The sequence below is a fragment of the Ruditapes philippinarum genome, unplaced genomic scaffold (genome assembly GCF_026571515.1).
Source record: "Ruditapes philippinarum isolate M1 unplaced genomic scaffold, ASM2657151v2 ctg13317_1_1_1_1, whole genome shotgun sequence".
Classification (NCBI taxonomy): domain Eukaryota; kingdom Metazoa; phylum Mollusca; class Bivalvia; order Venerida; family Veneridae; genus Ruditapes; species Ruditapes philippinarum.
The window spans coordinates 2769-25343 of record NW_026854196.1 but is presented as its reverse complement, the minus strand read 5'-3'; the positions used below and the strand labels follow the sequence as shown (position 1 = coordinate 25343).

Sequence of the window (22575 nt, the reverse complement as noted above, 5' to 3'; positions counted from 1 at the left end):
AACCACATACAGCAAAACAATGTTAGATGAATAACAATAGAGGAGGTTAAGTTACACGTTTTACAAACACACAAGAATTTATAAGAAAAATATCGACTTAAAGCAGAAATAGCTTTAATACAGTATCTAACATCTGACAAAATTTCCATATAGCACATGAAACAAACGCATTATGAAGCAAAGGTATAAAAAGATTTTGATATCAAAATATATCATAGAATTTTAGAGGGAAATATCGCATCGTTTATGAAATTTGTTAGCAGGCTAGTTGAATCCTATTTTCCTAAGATTCTGTAAATGTCTGATATGAAACCTGTACATGTTTGAGGGGTTGACATGAACATTAACAATCGTTTAATGAACATATATTTGATTCTTTTGAGCTATCCAAAGTACACAACCGGCCAAATTTAACTGGAGCTTAATTTCCTCTTATCTATAAAGTATTCAATTGGGTAGATTCCAAGTAGACTCAGGGCTTTTTCTGTTTTCGTATATTTTGGCATCCTTTGAATATTTTTAACACACTGTCTATGTGCGTTCTCTCTCTAGTAGCTGGATTTGTGACTATGATAGCCCATTTCAAAGCCTTATAGAGCCTTAGATAAAACAACAGTTTCATATAGATGTTTCGATGTTAGAGGATGTAAGCCGTCATAATGTACACCACAGGTGTTTTACGTAATTTTGTGCAGCTCTCGCTCACTACTTTGGCTCATGTACACTATTCGTTGCGCACTTCTAGATTATTAGTACCTAAATAGTAAATACCATTTCAATTTATTATCATTATCACTGCCATTATAAACCACAAATTTTGTTTCCTTGGTGTTGTAGAAATATCTGTTTTGTAGAGAGTAGCTGTAGCATATATTTTAAAGTTCTTGTAATCCATTTTTTTATAAAGAAAGAAAGTAGAACCATGCCATCAGTGCATGTTGGACATCCATGTATTGTCAAGTTTAAAACTGCTTACTGCAGTCTAATGCATTCATTACATCATTTATGAATATTAAGTACATTAATGCACTAGTCATCTGACCCTGTCTTGCTCAATGTAAAATTGGGAAAAAGACCGACTGTATACCTTGAGATCTCACACAACTAGAGGCTTGCTTTGTTATATTCAGAATGATTTTTAAAATTGAGATGTCAAGTCCGGTTTCTGCTAATTTGAGCATCAGAATATTATTGTTCACATGATATGAATGCTTGTTTGACATCAAGATAACACGCATATATAGCTTAGCTTTGTTTTCATTTGCATAGTATATACTATCTTTAACTACGAAAGATGTCATCAGATAATTTAAATTCTTTTGCAATACACCTTGAAGAGGATTTATATTGATGACTTTCTCAATTCTTAAAAAAATAATATAACATTTTCATATAACTTCAAAATGACAGAACACAGTGGACACAGCGGATCAGACTTCTTTTTTTGAGCCGCCCCTTAACATCGTTATGATGATCCCGCGCTTCATTGAAATATGTCCAAGGCGAGTAAAATGTTGAAAAAAATCTTGTAATGCAGCTCAGACGAATAGGGCCTCCATATATCAATTATATTTCTTAACTCCGCTGGATGACTTTTTCACAAAGGGTTGGGATTTTTTGTTTGTGTGTGTGTGTTTTTTTTTTAAAAAAAAAAGCTATTATGATGTTAAAAATAATGAATAATCAGACGCCTTCCTATTTATTCAATAATTTTATGGTCAGGTGTTCATACTCGCAATTTGCGTTCATCGTCTGATTTTCAACTTAACATAAGAATGTAAGTCATTTGTTGAATTTGGAAAGACCTTCCTGATTATATTCAAGTCTGCTACATTTGTAAACCATTTTAAAACCTTAGGCTTTAAATGTTATTATACACTGATGCAGCTCTGTTAGTGTCAATTCAATAATTACAAATTGATAGCTTGTCTTTTAAATATCATGTATGTATTTTAATAGTTTTAGTGTTATAAATTTACATTGTTCCTTGTTGAGGGCCTCAAGAAGGACTGATACATTGTTCAAGTGCGTTATACTTTACATCATCATCATTAAATATTATTTTTATTATTATTATTATTTCATATGAGATATAATTATATTAGTTCATTTTCTCGTAAATTGTGTGTCATATAATTTTATCCCTGCATATTCAGGGACTGCCATCGCCGAATCTTCATTTCTGTGGTTTTCATTGAAAGGTAATATCCTTTCCAAGTATCCCAAGACAAACCTTTGGCATAATCAGTATTACCATAGTCACCATTAAGATTTGCTGCATGGCATGATCCATACCACCATGCACCTTTATATAGCACTGCACAATTATGTTCATAATGGTCATTATCTTTATCTTTAGTTGTAAATTTCTTTCCATTGTGTGACTTCATACTATCCCCGGCTGTCCCACTATATCCATCAACAAACAGTTCATATTGTGACTTCGCATCCCCGACATAGAACACATTATATAACGCATGTGCCACTTCATATTCAGGAGATACAATATCAATGCGTAGCTCATACCAGCCTTGCCTTGTAATCATATGAATTTGTTGATTTCCAAGCCAGAAATTGTCGCTTAGATCACCAAATCCAACCTGATATTCATTCCAGCTTTTGTAGAAGTCACTGGCTGAAACGCGACGTTGTATCACAGTCCATGCACCGAAAGTAGAATCATTAAAATCACACCTGACCGGAAATCCCAAAGTTCCTTCCGGGTATATTGTATAAACACCAGTTTTATTATGCCCGTATTTTTGAACATCTTGACAATCCTGAGGTTTTGAATACGTGTAATTGTAGTAATTATTTGTTGTGATCCATGTCAGAATACTTAGAATAAGAACTAGTATCATTGTATACTCGACCATTTTGCCAATTATATATAAATCAGTATCCAAGCAGTCAGTACTGAATTACTTTGTTAACCGAAGCGTTAAGTGGTGGACTATTTAAATTATTCCTTAACAAGTTATAAGAAACAAATGTATTTAAGTTGTGTATACATACACACATTTTAAACTTGACTTTAACGTAGAATAAATTATGTTAAATACTTCACCCGTAACAGCATCGTATACACACCGGTCTCAAATATCGACCTGTGTCGTACGACGCATTACTAACCCCAAATGAGGGTAAAATGACTATGACATAAAGAAGTCCGCGTAGGGATGACGATTTTATTTTATAAAACACACTATATCTTTTCAAGTGATTAAAATCGTTTATTGCTTCCAAGGGATCACTTTTTTACAGAGTTTAATATTGCAAATGCAATTTATAGTTCGAATGTGTTACTATTAATTCAAATATTCAAAACTACTTTCACTTTCGGTTTTAAACTAACAATGGACGAAACACTATCATGCATGTTGAACGAAGCTGGGTTTGTAATGTCAAAAGGAGTGTTTGATGCATGCTTTGAATAAAAATGATGTAATGGCTTTTTGCCAACAGGGTATGGAAAAAGTTAAATTTTTCAACTGTCCCCATTTGCGTTTTGTTCTATCACTTCCGTATTAAAAGGTAATGCGTTACCATCATGCATAGAGTGGTTTCACACAGGGTGTACAGAGTGCCCTTAACAGAACATTATTTTATTGGCCTCGGATAAAAACAGCGAAGATTTTATTTGAATATCATGCAAGAAATTTAGACATGCGAGCACGTTTTTACTTATTTCAACAACTATTCCATCGTTTGTTATTGTAATCAAAGTTGAATGGAGTATCTAATATGTATCATTAAGAAAATTATTTCTAACACAAATTGTATTCATTCTATATCTAACAACGGACGTAATCTTCTGGGGTTTTTTTTAGATCTCCTTTTCTTGAATTTTGTCACTGTCACACTGGACTACCGGAAAGGCACCATGTAAGGTATGACACAAAAAGCAGGGTAGAGGTAAAAGTTGGGACAGTCAATTTACAACTAAATAAAGAACCGCTAAAATTTCAAAGCCATATAAAACAATTTAAAAGCCAGTGAAATAACACAACTGTATAAATTGTCAAATGATCAATACGATATTCGTTAAATCCTTTGGCAGTTTTATATTTGACGAATAAGTTTGCAACCACAAATACTTGAAGTACAAGTTTGCAACCAGAGTGGGCTTTAACAAGATATGTTGTTTATTGAAGCTTTGTTTGAAACATGTAAAATAAAGCATTAAGACAGTATTGATAGATACTTATTTGTCTTCTTTGGTGGACATTTAACTTACAGCTGTGAATAAATGAGCATAAAACTACCCTGTATTGTCACTGTCAAATCTAAAGATATCTACACGACCAGTTAATATCCTCAATAACTTCATCAAATCAAAAGCTAGGAAGCTGAGACCTTAATCCGAGTGTGCCATAAGCGTTGCTTGAAGAAATTGGCATATTAAAGAATTCCAAAATAACATACAAACCCACCTACCTGGAGAAAATAAGCGCGAGTGTTGTGGAAATTGATGACTCAGTAGCCATTTTGTCATGTTTGCAACCAAATTTTTTGCTTGAACCAAGTGTGCAACCACTTCACGTCCTGCCCCTTGTAATCGAAATAAAGAACTTTAACAAATTGGCTTTTTGATGAACTGGCTCTTTCCGGTAGGTACAACATGTCCTAGTACATGTTCTTTCGCATTAAATTTTTTTCCCCATTTATTCTTCTCGTTCACACTTCAGCCGACTAAAATAAGCAAAACTTTAAATTAAATTTAAAAAGATGTGTTTTATCTTGCCTATGGGAGAATCAAAGTAAAAAAAAAAATGGCGGCCATTTTGAATTTGATTTTTAAAGGTCAAGGACTACAGCCTTGGTAGAGCAAAAAAAAAGAATTCAGGTACTCGAAATAGGAAAGTAAGTACAACTACCTAATTGTACTAAAAATGCCGTTAGGATGAACATTTCCCCAAATCAAACCAGTCTATACTTCCTTGTTGCCAGTATAATTATTCTCGGCTCTACGATGAACTGTTCAAAGTTGCAATGTTAGCGTTGATGCAGTAGTCTTCTCTGCATATGTTTAGGCTCCTTTTTTCACAAACACCAGCTTAAACTGGTTAATGTTTATGCAAGTTCACGGATTTACGTTTATTTTCATAATAATGCAGAATGGTTTTAAATGATAAAACTTTTTTGTAAATGTATAAAATTATCAAAACTATATCTACAGGCACGAATAAATTAATCAAAAGAGGCACAAGTTTCCCTTATTCTGTTACTATTTTAACAAATTAGCAAAAATTGATATTATAGAGCGGGTGCACCTATTACCGAACACTTAAGCTGCGTTTTACTTCGGTCGGAATTATGAGCACTTTAAACTAAAGAGAGACAACTCTTCAATCAAGGTTTCAAGGTTTATTTGAATACGTCAGGGCCCATATGGGCATGTGACAACATAAAACAGTACATACATACAAAATAATACATAATGGCAAATAATATGTAAAAACAAAATACTACAAAATGGCAAATTATAAATGGTCATACAACTTCATGATGTAATAAAATTACAGTAATAATTGACTGATAATGGAGGATGAGAGAGAAAAATCAAAAATCATTGCGAGAAAAAAACAAAGAGAAAAGACATAAATCTAATAAGCTAACATAATTTAAATAATAACATAATATTTTTGCAAAATATGGCAAGTTTCAAAAGGATATCTTTATTACTATTGTTCATTAATTTTTCAAATTTTAAAGCACTTGGACGTTCATAGAAACATTTATCAAGATACAGCTTTCTTGTATTAACTAAATGTGAACATTCAAAAAGATAATGGAATTCGTCGCCTAAAGAGTTACTGTTACATAGGTTGCAAGTTCTAAGTTCTCTTGGAATATCATCAAACCTTCCTTTTTCAATAGTAAGTTTGTGATTCATACTTCTAAATTTAAAGAGAATTAAAGCTAAATTCATAGGTAACTTGCTGAGGTATGGCTCAAAACAAAAATCCTGTTTATAAATCCTGTAATTTAGACATTTACTGGAATTATTAATTGTACTTCTCCAATTTTGCATAAAATGATCACGCAGTCTTAAGTTGACAGTATTCTTGAATGAAGCAGGAGATTCCACATTTTGATTTATCCAAAAATGCGACAATCCAATATCATTAAATTAGTAATTATGTTACAATTTTGGCCGGTATTAGAACACTAACGAATACAAATAAAGGCGTTATCATCCGATCAAAAGATCTACCAACTGCCCCTGATACCGAACGATGATTGTAATTCCGAACATTGGTGTTCCTAATTCCGAACATGAGGAACTTATTAAAAAAATTCTCTGAAACACCCATGGCAGCTTCCTCAAATCCCTCAAGAGGGTTGTACGCAAACCGCTGCCCGGGGTAAATTATCATGGGTTGTATATAATGACCAACGGTACTTGCTGCGGCCATTATGGTCATTTGAGTCTTATCAGAATTTCCATACTGGTAAACAACTGGTGCTCCTGTCTCTTCTATAACTTTGCGATTCTTTGTCGGACACAGAGAGATTCCACTTTCGTCTGCGTTATAAATTCTACTTGGATCTTCTAGCAAATAAGCATCAGCAACTTCGTCTGTAACGTATTGTTTCAAATCCTCGAACCATTTCATTATTTTGCCTTTGTTTCTTTCCCTAGTTGTACGGTGGTCAAAAATTAAGAGCAGGGTGACGTGAAAAAAAGACATCCAACCATTTCCTACCAGGTAGGTTGTCCTTAAAAGGGGCCTTTCTACCGTCTTCATCAATGATTCTTTTTACAACTGTTGACATCTGCAAGCTCTTTCCTGGTTCTTTCATTGCCGATCCGAGACATATGTAGAGCCCATTTTTCAAGCCGTGTTTCCTCTTCAAGTGAAAGCACCGTTTTCACGCCAATCTTCGAGCTGGCATACTTGTTTTTTACACGGTCGTGTAGTGTCGTCTTTGGGATTTTGTAGAGTTTAGATGCCCCGCAGAGAGACATACTGCCGCTTCTAACAACCTCAGCAGCTTGATCGACCATACTTTGATCATACGCTCGCCTTTTAACCCCGACTTGACGGCTCATGACTGTAAAATAAAATAAAGGTATTTGTATTTTGTCCCTCTTTACTACATTAAATATTATTTTCCGCAGATGACAATAAAATTTCAAATTATTTTCTTTTAACTTTTGTTCGGAATTTGGAACATTCAGTGAGTTCAGTATGTAATTCCGAACACTGCCAGTTTTTAAGTCATACAACCTTAATACATACGGGCTTCACACATGATTTTTATTTTTGTCTACATCATTGATTTCAAAAAAATTTGACTAAAGCATCAATACTCAACATTTTATGATATTAGTAAAAATTTGTAAAAAGTTAGCTTATAAATAAATTGACTTACCAAAATTTGAAGTATAACCTGAAATGCACAAAATCAAAACAAACAACACAACCTCGAATTTAAAATGTCGCGGGTGGAAAGAGAGACAAAGTGAGGTCATAATGATGATGTCACTTTTTTGAATTGTGTTAAACATGAAATATTACATGAATTATAATATTTTGGCCGGAATTAAGAGCATGTTCGGCATTAGGTTCACCCGCTCTAGTGTTCAAGATAAACTGTTTTAAACATAATTAAGTTTACATAGCATACATATCATCAGAAAAAAATCTACACATAAAAGTGTTGAATGGAATTTATATATTTAAGAAATAAGATCGGCCTGGGAGGTGTATATCGGCTATTTAACACCGGTTTGGAATTTTGATGCGTAGGAATTGACCACGAAGGCCGTAGGCCTGAGTGGTTAAATGTCTCGCATCAAAACGACAAAACCGGTGTTAAATAGCCGATATACACCTCTCAGGCCGATTTCGATTCTAACACGATAAAATAAGGAAAATCACTAATGTTAAATTTTCAAGCGGAAATAACTTCCGGTGCCGATTTTCGTAAAACGCTGTTCGATTTTCGCACCCTACTGTTGCGAAGATATAGAAATTATTAAACAAAAGAAATAATAAGAAAAAAACGTTATTTTATCAAGTTTTCAACATTAAAAACTTACGTCTTATTGTGTTTACGTCAGTGCCCCATTTATCATTCTTGTATGTATGTTGTTTATGAATGAGTTGTTTACTTAGGATGACGTCATTACGCTGCTTATACGGATTGGCGCCGTTTTGTCAAAATATATTTATTAACTGATATGGATCTAAAATGTGGCGTGAGTGTATGTGAGATATTATTTCGGTATTGTATGAAAAGAAAGCATTATACGAACTGAAAATATAAATAAAAATGCTTTTTATTGTTGCTTTAAAATGCTTTGTAAACTATACAATCGAGTGTGAAAACATAACAGCGCATCAATTATAAACAAGTAGTCCCTAACCGGTGTTTATTGGTAGTTTAACACCAGTTTTTTTCCTTCTTTGTCTATAGTGACAAAATCACGTGAGTGTTAGAATCTTTAGATACACATATATATTCAGAAAAAAAATATCTGACAGAATTAATAATAGTATTTCTGTAATTTAATGATTCTTTTATATATTTTGCCAGATTAAATCATATATTTTCTTTTGATTATTACATAGTAGTTCAATAAAGTTTATCATGGAAGGTCTTTTATAGTAGTATTTTTTAATAAACCTTTTTCTAATTTATAAGAAACATGGGCATATCAATATGAAATGGTATTCGTCCTCTATATCAACATTGTTACAGCAAAGACAATATCTTCCATTACGTGGCACTCTATTTTGACCATACCTTCCAGTTTGAATTCTCAGTGAATGAGCTGCCATTCTCATTCTTGTAATAAAAAAATCTATAGTGTTTTGGTAAAATATCTAAGTAATTTTCATATGATAGTGTTGTTTTACAACTTTTATAATGATCCAATACTAAACTGTTTTCAATCGCTGTATTCCAATCTTGTCTATAATTATCCAACAGTCTTTCTTTAAATAATCTTGGAAAATTCTTACAGTCAACTTTAAAATTATTAACAAAATAATCGAAAAAAAAAACAACATACATATCAAGCATATTCTTAACATCAGTAACCCAATTATTACAACCTTTATGACAATCGCATAAACCTTGTTCATAAACTTTTTGTAAGATAATATTATCTGTAATTACCAATATACACCAAAATTCTATAATTCTAACATATTTATTTATAAAAAAAGGATATCTACCTGAATCTCCATATACGCTTGCGTTACAAGTATTTTGTCTAACATACAAAATTTCATGCGTATACGTTCAATATATTTGGAATTATTATAGCCCCAATTCTCGAATGAGTATGATAAAACTGATCGAACAAATGCATCAAAAAGCTGACTCAATAACGTGTGTTTAAAATCAAAATCTTTACAATTATACAATAACATATTTAAAGCTTTGAAAGATTTACCAATCAAATGTTCACTGTGCAACGAAAAATTACCAGTGTAGCTGAATACTGTGCCAAGATAATTAAAATGGTCTACAATTTCTATTTCTTGTCCGTTATAAAACCAATTTTCATTGTTAAAAATATTTCCCCTTTTTCTAAATATCATTATCTATTAACTCCTAATCTACATTCTATACAATAAATCAAGGCTATTTTGTAAATCATCCGGGCTTTTGCCTATAATAGCCATGTCATCAGCAAAAAGTAACAAGATCAAAATAATAGCGTTAATTAACAAACTAGAACTTATGTTACTTTGTAAATGTAACAAAAAGGGAGAAAAGTATCGGCAAAATTACCCCCCCCCCTTGTCTTAGGCCCACGGCATACTTAAAGAAATCAGAATAACAATTACAACATCTTACACATGACTTAACTTTATTATACATATCTCTAATGATTCGCACTATTTTTTGAATGCTCCACTCATACATTTTCAACTAAAGCAAGTTTCTACATATGCTATGAAAACAAGATTTTAAATCAATAAACCCTACATATAACCTTTTATTATTATTAAGATAGTGTTGAATTACATTTTGTAAAATAAATATGGCATTTTCCTTTTCTGAAACCAAATTGACAGTCTGATATAATACAATTGTTTGAACAAAAGTTTTCAATTCTAGCATTTATAACAGTGGTTAAACGTTTCGATAAACAACTTAGGACAGTAATTCCCCTGTATTTTTTTACGTCACTTGAGTCACCCTTTTTATATAACACCCTCTGTCCATTTATCTGGGGAAAAACTGACTCTAAAATAATATTAAATAAATCACATATATGTCCACTTCAAATATCTACGGATATTAATAATATGTTAAGTCATGCCAAACACATACAGCAGCAATAGACAATGTATATATTTCCATTTAAGCGACGGTAAATTTATTATCATAGTAGTCATTTATTTTTGTTAAGAGTATCAGGAAAGCACGACAAACATGGCAAAAATGTACTTATGATATAAATTGGTTACCATTAGCATCTTTCATAATGATTCGTATGCAGGGTCGGGTATGCCGTTCGTTTTCTAAACGTTAATCATTTGTTATCAGCCACTTTAACCCGTCATGAATTCGTATTAGAATAACTTCATTACGTACATATTAGCTTCAATACGTACATATTAGCAACAATACGTTCAAGTTCGTAAGCTATCGCGAAGATTCGTATGATAAGGAAATATTATCATGAGCCGACATCTTGCAGCCCTTTGCGCCAACCGTCGAATCTTTGCTGTTTGTAAAAACAGACTGATGATTTCATCCGCCACATTTTTTTGGGAGAAAAATAAATTCACAACAAAAGATACGAATACCACTGACTATTAATAATGTAATGGTGACGAAATCTCTTCAAGTCTAAATTGTCTAAAAAAAATTAAGAGATGGCGTCGGATACTTTCGCTTAAGTGTGAGGAGGTCTGAAAAGCAAATCTGTAATTTATGCAAATTAAAGTTTGCAAGACTTAAGTTCTTCAACAAAGGTTGAGCCAGTGCCTAAATGCAACATGATATTGCATAATGCGTAAACAAACTGAAAAATGTACAATTGGCACTTTTCTGTTCAAAAGTTCAGTTTTGTTTGGGTTTTCTTAAATAGGTTTGTAGTTATTGTCCCGTTATTATATTTATTATCAAACTGCTAGCCTGGGATTCAGTTCGGCAAATCGTTGATATTATGAAAATACGAACGAGTATGAAATAGCGAGTATGTTATGAATATGCAAAAAAATATCAACGTCTGAATCCCAGGCTATGAAACTGCCTATGTACAACGTATGTAAGCTGTCAAATTGTTTTATTTTATTTCATGATAAGTAACACAACAAACAAACAAACAAAAAAAGGAATTCCAGCTGTAGAAAGTCGCGAATTTCGTGTATTTAAATGAGCAAAATTTAAGCAGATCTATCCTAAAAAAAATAAAAAATTTGGTGTATACTGAACAAATTATTTGAAGGTCTGAAGAAAAATTATTGAGTATTATACAATTAATAACAGCTTGTCTTGGAAAAGCCATATTGCTAATGTTCTTAAAAATGAACCTTTTTGTTACGTAAGAATATTCATATCTATACCTGTACGTATAATGTTTTACAATGTATATATTTTACCACATCTTTACTATTGTTTTAACACTTCTTGTATAATTTATGGTAACTGCACGTGTACATATTCCTGGAAGATTAACTTATTTAGTTCCAAAAGAGTGCTGAGCTGCAAGACTCATTCTAGACAAAGATTATGACACTCCATCTGCTGAACTATTTTCTGAACTCCGCTGGATGACCTTTTTACAGAGGTTTTTTTTTCAAAAAGCTATTATGATTTTTAAGATAATGAATAATCTATTCCTATTTATTGAATAATTTAATTTTATCGTCAGATGTTCATACTCCCAATTTGCGTTCATCATCTGATTTTCAACTTTTCAAACAAATACCAAGTACTGAACAATTTCGTAAGTCATTTGTTTATTCTGGATCTTGTATTTGGTAACACCTTCCTCATTATATCAAGTCTGCTACATTTGTAAACCGTTTTAAAACCTTATGCTTTAAATGTTATCATACACCGATGCAGCTCTGTTAGTGTCAATTCCATACAACAAATTGATAGCTTGTCTTTTAATCTTGTTTATGTATTTTAATAGTTTTAATGTTAAAAATTTATCTTGTTCCTTGTTGAGGGCCTCATGGAAGATTGATATATTGTTCAAGTGAGTTCTCGTTAAATAAAAACTTTATAATTATTATTATATTATTATCATTTTCATCAATATTATTATTTCGTATGAGATATAATTGTATTAGTTCATTTTCTCTTTATCTGTGTGTCATATAATTTTATCCATGCATATTTAGAGACTGCCATCGCCGGATCTTCATTTCTGTTGTTTTCATGGAAACGTAACTTCCTTTCCAAGTATACCAAGTCAAACCTTTCGCATATTGAGTGTTACCATAGTCGCCATTAAGATTTGAAGAATGGCCTTTTTCATACCACCATGCACCTATAAATTGCACTGCACAATTACTTTCGTATGGGTCGTTATCTCTATCTTTAGTTGTAAATTTTTGTCCATTGTGTGACCCCAAACTATCCCCGGCTGTCCCACTATATTCATCAACAAGCAGTTCATATTGTGTCTGGGCATCACCGACATAGAAAACATTATATAGCGCATGTGCCACTTCATTTTCGGGAGATACAATATCAATGTGTAGCTCATACCAGCCTTGCCTTGTAATCATATGAATTTGTTGATTTCCAAGCCAGAAATTGTCGCTAAGATCTCCAAATCCAACCTGATATTCATTCCAGCTTTTGTAGAAGTCACTGTTGAATCACAGTCCATGCACCGGAAGTAGAATCATTAAAATCACACCTGACGGGAAATCCTAAAGTTCCTTCCGGGTATATTGTATAAACACCATTTTCACTATGGCCGTATTTTTGAACATCTTCACAATCCCGAGGTTTTGAATACGTGTAATTGTAATAATTATTTGTTGTGATCCATGTCAGAATACTTAGAACAAGAACTAGTATCATTGTATACTCGACCATTTTGCCAGTTATATATAATCAGTATCCAAGCAGATAAGCACTGAATTAAATCGAAGCGTTAAGTGGTGGACTATTCAAATTATTCCTTAACAAGTTATATTAACAGGTGTATTGAAGTATGGTATACATACACACATTTTAAACTTGACTTAAACGTAAAATAAATTCTGCCAAATACATCACCCGTAACAGAACATAATTAAAATGACTTCATGAGAAAACATGGAAGATTTTATTCGGATTTCATGCAATAAATTGAGACACGCGAACACGTTTTTATTTATTTAAAACACCTTTTCCATAATTTTATTATCGTAAACAAAAATGGACGGAACATTAAGAAAATTATTCTTAATATAAGTTGTAGTGATTCTACATGTATGTCTTGTAAATGAAAACTTACTAATTTCACTTTAAAAAAAATGTTGAAACAACGAAATAACTTGAAGAAAATGTCAATTTTGTTTGTTTTATTTAATTTACTAATTAAATATGGTGCTATATCAGTCAAATATATTTCATATTTTTTTTAATAAATATGAAATATAAATATGAAAGTGGGCGGAGTCAAAACTCATATTTATTTTAAGGGACTTCTTTCGCCATTTTGTTTGAAAAATCTGATAAATACAAAAAACTTTTTGTTGAATTTTGTTTTGCAAACTATCTAGAATGATAAAAAATGGTCAAACTAAGAAAATAAATCCGAACACCAATATCTTTAATTCAGTCATTAACGCTGCACAGACGTTTAAAGAGTTGTTTACGTGGCGTCACAATGTAGCGCTAAATATCGCGTGCAAAACAAGACAATAACAAGAAAAGCATTGATGCAAAGCATCAAAGGGCGTCCAAGCAAGAAATGCAGCAGGTGCAGATGAACTAGTAGATATATGATGATAAACTGTTCAATGGTTCATTGGTTTTTACCAGAATTGTATATCACTTATGAATGAACGAACGAAAGACATTGTTCATTATTTATAAATTTGATTGGCATGCTAGAAATTAGAATATTACTTGTTATTTCTTTATGATCGTGATTATTAATAGCAACGGATATACATGTATATAATCATTTATAATCCATATGAGTAACGCATGATCAACACCACACGTGTGTAATTGTCCCTTATTATGTTATCGCTATTAGCGAAGACCCCCTCTTAAGGTATCTGTTCACACTTAGTAACAATATGACACTTGTTATATTACCATGTTGATCATGTTGAGCATTAATGTTTATTATACACTAATTGTAATATATTTTTAAATAAAAAAATACAGATTTTATGAATATTGTTTTCTTTTCTTTTTTGTGTTTTATGCACTATTTTAATACTGAGTTTTTACGTTTACTATTATTTTAAGAATTCAATTGTCATAATGACCGACGATTATAAGTCAAAACTTAACTGGAAAAAGTCAGTAAATTATGGTTAATCTTTCAATATATAATATTGTTTATTCTTAAACCATATACATGTACATTTGTATTTTTCTTTATCATTTCTTAAATTATCAATCAATTGAATAATTCATAAAATCTGATTTGTAGCTTTGAACAATTCCTCGGCATCTTTACTAAACACGAATAACAAATTAAATAAAATGTTTCAAAGTTGATAGTGTCATATTAATGCCATAAAAATGTACATTTTTTCTCAATTATTGTAAATATTTATTGTTTTTATCTCATATAGATAAAATAAAACATGCGATTTGTGTTGTTGGTTTTTTTTTTCGAATTGTATGTTTATGTATAATAATAAGCAATAATTTTGAGAGTTGATCTGTGTTTATTAATTATTGTAACCAAACTAAGTGACAAACATTCATTTTGAAAAAAAGCTTATTTTTCTGTAAAAGATTTGTTCTGTTCTGTAACGATATCAAACATCTACTCCAAAACCGGGAGAGACCGGACAATAAACGTGTGGTACTATTCGCCGGTCGTAAAAATAGACCAGGAGAGACCGGGAATTACCGACAGGAGTACATCCCTCTATAAATAGATTTTCGGAATATTTAGGTCATCAACTCATCATTCTATTTACAGCTTTCGGAATGACATACCATAATAATCCACTGTGTACTACAAAATGATAAATAATAAAGTTTCCTTTTAAAAGGAAAGGCTTGCACAGTTGTGCCTTCATCCCAACATATTTACTGTAGTTGTTTTTATTTTTGTAAAAACGAATATTTTTGTCAAAACGATTTGAAATATATTCTCTATTGTATAAAACTAATAAAGAAAATAATTAAAACTAATAAGAAAATAAAAGGAAACAAGTGTGCACATTTCATTTCCACCTCGTTACGTGGTACCAATTAATAAGCATGTTCACAGATACGATGCGCTATCTATAGATCATCACCTGGGACGTGGTAAGGTTAATGATATGCATGGGCTATTTTTAGATTACTTCACCAAGTTCAGTAGATCTAAATATAACTCGATCATGCACTAATATTCTGTGTGATTTGGACCACCCTTTGAAGACGGAATACTACTACAGTCAACATCCTCTATTGTATTATAAAACTAATACAGACAAAAAACAATTATAAAAGAAATTAACTTTTGCGTCTTGAAAAGGAATTGAAACGGAACAATTTCGTTTATAATTTATTACGGTTTAAATCAATAAATCAAGTAAAAATACGAATCCTATTTATATAAACAAACTGGGATTACCGAAGTAACTAAAATAGCTTAGATTTCCGTAATATTACTTCGTCTGATTCCGCAGTATGACGGAATCGCCCGAATTGTCACGATTGCAATCGGAACTACATCGGCTATTATCATTTATCCGAAGAGTGACGGAAAAGGCCGTAAAGTTGCGATTGGCACGATTGTAGCTGGTTTCCCGTTCAATCATGCACTTACAAATGTAAGCAGAAAACCACCTAACCGGAACAAGTTTTCCATATGAAATGGCTTGCAGCCGTGGCTGCAAGCCAAAAATACCTTGAAGAGCGCGATTTATTGACGGAAAAGGTTATTTAATTTGAAAATGTTTGCATTGCGAAATTCTCCGGTTCGCTGTTCAAATGCGTTGTAATTAATCACTCAGGCCTATCGGCCTTCGTGATTATATTACTACGCATTTGAACTCAAACCGTGCATTATTCTACAACAATGCACTCAGAATTGATATCTATTTCCTAAATCAAGCACCCTCATACCGATCGGAATGATCGGCTTTTATTATGAACAACTATAAAAGGCTCGAGAAGTTGCTGTCGCCCTTTCACAAAATCTGACGCGCGGACGCCAATTGATCAGACACTCACATTGATATTTCCATAGACTTACATTATAAGAAATGGTCCCTAATCCTACCTTAAAATTGAGTTTTCATGCTAAAGAGCTAATTTTTCTAGCAGAATGAAATGCCTGACACATGAAAATGTTCTTGTTATATAGGGGTAGCCAACCAAATTTTTTGCAAAATGACTTCAGAGAGGATTACCCCCCATTTCATTGAAATTTTCTGCTGATCACAGGACTGACATACACTTTTTATGAATGCAAATATCTAAGTCAAAATTATCACAGAGACTCATGAAATATTTCATTTTCTTCAGAAAACAGTGTAGTGTTACTTTTTAAATTAGTTTTTTTACTTAAAAATACCCCACTTCCATCCAATCACCTCATGTATAAATTGACGCATACGGTTTTCCCTGCACTTTTTTTCAGCCAATCGCTGGCCATGTTACAATGCGATACCCTGACCAATTATATTACTGCGCGCTGTACAATTGCAGCTGCGGAGCAAGCAAGGGGGTTTGTAACCATTTTTCTTTGAAAATGAAATTAAATAAAAGGGTTATTTTTTCGTTTTTCGTGAAATATGGTATATATTTTCACTCAACATGATAATATGCCAAATATTTTCACTCGCCGTCCCGGCTCGTGAAAATATGTTGCATTTTATCATGTTTGTGAAAATATATTCCATATTTCACTCAAACGAAAAAATATCCTCTTAATATTTCATGAATGTTTCATTTATATAAAAATATCCAAATTAAACTCTTTGACTTATTCTAATGACTTCAAAGCCTAAACTTGTACGATTATAATGCATAATTGTCATATCACTTGTGCCAGTAGGGAAATGGGATTTCTTTTAATTCTTGTGGAAATGTTTTAAGAATAGACAGATGCCCTGTTTTTGTTAAATGTTTGAAGTTATTTATTGACAGTTTACAGTGGCAAATCAAGCCGGCAGATAGGGTCTGACCCCGAAATGGCTGCACTCAAATCAATAATGTTTGCCATCTTGGCCTGAAAAGAAATAAACTTTCACTTAGTTCATGGCAGTTTAAGCCTTAATAATAGAACAATAGAAAAAAAGATTTTCAAAAGTACAAAAGAAATTTAAAACACTAATAATATCAGAGACATAGATGTTATCTACATCTCTGATAGTATGCTTAATGGCAGGTATGGTCGCAAACTTTATATTTTAATCATCTTAAAATTGCAAAACTTACTGTTTAAAGTGCTCCTGTTGGTCTATGGCAGTAATTCAAATTTTATGTTGATAGGCTTTTGTACCTCAGCGGAGTTCCTTTATTAGTTATCATCATTTCCATAATTATTATATTGATTATTTCAGACAATAATCGCGCATCATATATTAATCTTTATGTGTTTCTGTTGCAATTTATCTTATTCTAATCCAACTTAATAGTTTGTTAAAACATTAAACTCGGTAACAGAATATATATTCTTTAATAAAAATTGCTGGCTTTGCCATTTAGTATCTGGCATGGTTTTCATAATCTATCTGGAATAAATAAGTATAAATATAAATATAAATGAATGATCATCCTTAGTTTAAACAAAGTTTTTTTTCTCTTGAATGTGAATCAAGATTTCAGCTTATGTTTATCACCATCAATTTTACATGTCATGGTGTATAAAGTTGCACCAGTCATTTATAGCCCTCGCCTTGAGATTAGTTGGGACTGTGACTTTAGTCCAGCAAATTCAACGTACAGGCATGTAAATCATTCAAATTATAGAAGTCCGCAAATTCTTCATGCTCTGACTAAATATTCAAACTATAATCACTAACATTTTTGATGTGAAAGCAAAATTCAACAACTTCACTGGTTAAAACTTAAGTCACTTCCCCGCTCCCACCCACAATCCCATAGGGTTTTGGAAACGAATAGCTGATGAATAAGTCCAAGAACTTTACCTTTTTGGCTTGGTTTTGTTTTGAATTTATGGCTTTATAGCTGATATAATAAACTCAGAATTTAAAATAATTTCAAGGGATATTTCCATTAGTATATATGTCTCGAATTCTTTAATTGTGTCACCTTCCTAGCTGCTTCCACACTTTATCATAATACTCGGGTGTATTTAAAAGAGTTGTTTACATATGTATGTAGGCAATCTGTGTGGGACAATGACCTTTAACAACATAATTTATTTCTAGATCTATGTGAAAATACATTATTAACAAAGATAACTGCAAATTAAAGTTTACAAGACTTAAGTTCTTCAACAAAGGTTGTGCCAGGCCAAAATGCTGCATGATACTGCGTAATGAATAAACAAACTTTTCCCATCCGGGTGTTGCAAGCTATATCAACGCATTTCAGAGGAAGAACCACTGCAATGACAAATAGCGATTATTTTATCCATGGTTATCTACGAAAATTTACCATTTAATTTTGTATTTTACATCAAATGTAGCGCAAAGCAGCATTCTAGTTAAGCTTCTTGAGTCATAACAGAGATCTAACAAATCTAATTTTAGCGATTTAATTCAAACTAATATACTTTTTGTACTTTTCGCGCTGAGATAAACAATGCTATAATATGCCGGCTCGCCACGGCGAAAATCCAAAAATTTAATCGAAGCTTGGCTTTCAGCTTTCTACAAAATTTATCTGTCAGGGCTGGAATCCAAAATAATTTAGCCAATCAAATTTGATCTTACATAGCGTCAAAAAAAATTCAATTTTCTCGCCATTTTTAAAAAGCAGCAAGTATTGCTTTGAGCGCAAAGATATAAAAATGTTTGTTTTCATGAATTCTTTTCAATAAATCATATTTACACTGACTTTTGATCTAGCGATTTCATCTGTTTTCTCTGTAGTAAGTTTTCGTTGGTTAATTAACATAAGTGTACATCTGGTTCTGTGCATTTTTTTCTTTTTCTTTTTTTCCTGTCATTTTATCCTTTCCGGTATTTAGGATGGGGGTGGAATTCCGGGATCCGGACGCCCGGGATCCGGGAGAGTATTAGATATATAGGGAAAAGAAATAAACTATATTTATGTTGATTATTGTCGTTGAATCTTTGTACAGGAGATGATCATTATACCAAGCCCTCTTACAATATAATGCCCTTTTATGCTCACTATGAGCATTTTGTGCTCTGGTGAACATAAACAGGAATTGGGATCCCTATTCATCTGTTGTCCCTAATGTGTAATTTAGTTTCTCTTTAAATGGTAACAATGAAACTAAAGACTGCACATTAACCACACTACAGGAGTCCTCTTTCATAGTTGTTCATATTGTTCTACGTAAGGTCAAGGACACGTCTAATATAGAAACACATACGCACGCCTTTATATCTTATTAATGCCTAAACCTTAAATATTTGGCATGTGGTATTGCCTTGTTGACCACTTTAAAATTGTGTTCATGTATCTACATCATATCCATTTGTTTAAAATGTTTCACATGCCAAGATGAAGTGGACATAATTTTTATTAAAGTGCTTAGGGAAAATATGTTTAAGTCTTATTGATATAAACTTCAATGCCTCCAGCTTTAATATTGAATATGTACCAATGCCTTGAGAACTTGTACAAATCAAATGTTAATCATGCCCCATGAATATAAATTCGCCCACACCCAAGAGAGTTCTTCAGTAATATATTCCTGTATTGGACTTGTGTCTGTCACTCATTCCAGTACTAAATAACATATTACAACTTAACTACGTATAAAGAGACATCTTTATGAATTCTACCAATCTAACATTTTTTTGGTCAAGGTCAACAGTCCATATAGTAAATGTGCATAGACATAGGGACTTCATTCTATCTGTTTACATGCATCTTCATATAAACTCATATTCCTCTTTGTTAAACTGAGAGAACTTGCTTCCATAACTTTATATATCACTTTTATTTTGATGTTCGCTGAAGTCTCTTCAGCTAACAGAACTGTCATTTTTACATTTAAACACACCCCTGGAAAAAAATTACGAAGCGAGTCGCTACTAGCTTTTTTAAAAGCTAACCTTGTGTACTATCGGTTGGATATACTCCGTTTTAACAGTATCAAATACAATTGCAATGGAAAACAATCGCCAGCGACGGGACCCGCACATTGTAACTGAAAATGTACAGTGGACACTTTTCTGTTCATAAGTTCAGTTTTGTTTGGATTTTCTTAAATAGGTTTGTAGTTATTGTCTCATCGTACGTTATACCGTTACTATATTTATTATGAAACTGCTATCCTGGGTTCCAGTTCGGCAAATCGTTGATATTATGAAAACACGAACGAGTATGAAATAGCGTGTATGTTATGAATATGCAAAAAAATATCAACGCCTGAATCCCAAGCTATGAAACTGCCTATGTACAACGTATGTAAGCTGTTAAATGTTTTATTTTATTCCATGATCAGTAACACAACAAACAAACAAACAAAAAAAGGAAATCCAGATACAGAAACTTGCGAATCTCGTGCATTTAACTGAACATAATTTAATTAGACCTATCTTATAATAAAATGGTGTATACTGTATACTGAGCAAATTGTTTGAAGCTCTGAAGAAACATTATTGGGTATTATACAATTAATAAAACCTTGACTTGGCAAAGCCATTTGATAATGTTATTAGAAAATGAACCTCTTTGTTACATTAGAATATTCATATTTTCTATACCTGTACGTATACTATTTTACAATGCATATATTTTACCACATCTTTACTATTGTTTTAACTATTATTGAATAATTTATGGTAACTGCACATGTACATATTTCTTGGAAGATTAACATATTAAGTTCCAAAAGAGAGCTGGGCCGCAAGACTTATTCTAGACAAAGATTTTGACACTTCATCTACTGAACTATTTTCTGAACTCCGCTGAATGAATTTTTCCACAGAGGGTTGTACTCAAAAGGGTATTAATACATAATCTATTCCTATTTATTGAATAATTTCATTTTATCGTCAGACGTTCATACCCCCAATTTGCGTTAATTATATGATTATCACTTTACAACCTATAGAAGACCAAATACTGAACAATTTGGTAGGTCTGGATCTTGAATTTGGAACAGCCCTTCTCAAGATATCAAGTTTGCTTGAAATGTTATCATACACAGATGTAGCTCTAAGTGTTAGTTCCATACTAGAAATTAATAGCCCATATCCGGAGACTGCCATCGCCGGATCTTCATTTCTGTTGTTTTCATTGAAACGTAATATCCTTTCCAATGATACCAGGACAAACCTTTCGCATATTGAGTGTTACCATAGTCACCATTAAGATTTGAAAAATGACATTTTTCATACCACCACCCACCTTTAAAATCCACTGCACAGTTCCCTTCGTGTATGTCATTATCTTTATCTTTAGTAGTAAATTTATGTCCATTATGTGTCCCCAAACTATCCCCGGCAGTTCCACTATATCCATCAACAAGCAGTTCATATCGTGACTTCGCATCACCGACATAGAACACATTATATAACGCATGTGCCACTTCATTTTCAGGAGATACAATATCAATGCGTAGCTCATACCAGCCTTGCCTTGTAATCATATGAATTTGTTGATTTCCAAGCCAGAAATTGTCGCTAAGATCTCCAAATCCAACCTGATATTCATTCCAGCTTTTGTAGAAGTCACTAGCTGAAACGCGACGTTGTATCACAGTCCATGCACCGGAAGTAGAATCATTAAAATCACACCTGACGGGAAATCCCAAAGTTCCTTCCGGGTATATTGTGTAAACACCATTTTCACTGTGCCCGTAATTTTGAACATCTTGACAATCCTGAGGTTTTGAATACGTGTAATTGTAGTAATTATTTGTTGAGATCCATGTCAGAAGACTTAGAACAAGAACTAGTATCATTGTATACTCGACCATTTTGCCAATTATATATAAATCAGTATCCAAGCAGGTAAGCACTGAATTACTGTGTAATTCGAAGCGTTATGTGGTGGACTATTTAAATTATTTCTTAACAAGTTATATTAACAGGTGTATTAAAGTGGTGTATACATACATACACTTTAATTTTAAACTTGACTTAAACGTAGATTAAATTCTGTCAAATACTTCACCCGTAACAGAACATTATTTTAATGAGCGAGGATTTTATTTGAATTTCATTTTCGGTTACGATTATAACTGATGAATAAGTCCAAGATCAGTTAACCTCTTTGGTTTAATTTTGTATTGAATTTATGGCTTTATAGCTTATAAAAATGAATGAAGTCAGAATTTAAAACAATTTCAACGGACAT

At 32.4% G+C, this 22575-nt stretch overlaps 3 protein-coding genes across 3 annotated transcripts; all 3 read right to left on the bottom strand.

Moving 5' to 3' along the window:
• Positions 1-2126: 2126 nt before the first annotated feature.
• LOC132739375 (fibrinogen C domain-containing protein 1-A-like) lies at positions 2127-2941 on the bottom strand. Its single transcript, XM_060727066.1, has one exon. The coding sequence runs from the start codon at positions 2874-2876 to the stop codon at positions 2139-2141; it is 738 nt and encodes a 245-aa protein (XP_060583049.1). The 5' UTR covers positions 2877-2941; the 3' UTR covers positions 2127-2138.
• Positions 2942-6751: 3810 nt separating this feature from the next.
• LOC132739373 (ficolin-3-like) lies at positions 6752-12716 on the bottom strand. The gene is made up of 3 exons (XM_060727064.1): positions 12404-12716; positions 7381-7398; positions 6752-7059 (listed from the first exon to the last, which is right to left on the bottom strand). Exons 1-3 carry the CDS (start codon positions 12714-12716, stop codon positions 6752-6754), a joined length of 639 nt encoding a protein of 212 aa, XP_060583047.1.
• Positions 12717-20772: 8056 nt separating this feature from the next.
• LOC132739374 (fibrinogen C domain-containing protein 1-A-like) lies at positions 20773-22308 on the bottom strand. The gene has a single exon (XM_060727065.1). It carries the CDS (start codon positions 22193-22195, stop codon positions 21458-21460), a length of 738 nt encoding a protein of 245 aa, XP_060583048.1. The 5' UTR covers positions 22196-22308; the 3' UTR covers positions 20773-21457.
• Between the last annotated feature and the right edge of the window lie 267 nt (positions 22309-22575).

What these genes read in the sequence shown, in the direction of transcription:
- LOC132739373 (XM_060727064.1), bottom strand. Translation starts at nt 12,716, where the DNA reads ATGATTACAAGGCAAGGCTGGTATGAGCTACACATTGATATTGTATCT.
- LOC132739375 (XM_060727066.1), bottom strand. Translation starts at nt 2,876, where the DNA reads ATGGTCGAGTATACAATGATACTAGTTCTTATTCTAAGTATTCTGACA.
- LOC132739374 (XM_060727065.1), bottom strand. Translation starts at nt 22,195, where the DNA reads ATGGTCGAGTATACAATGATACTAGTTCTTGTTCTAAGTCTTCTGACA.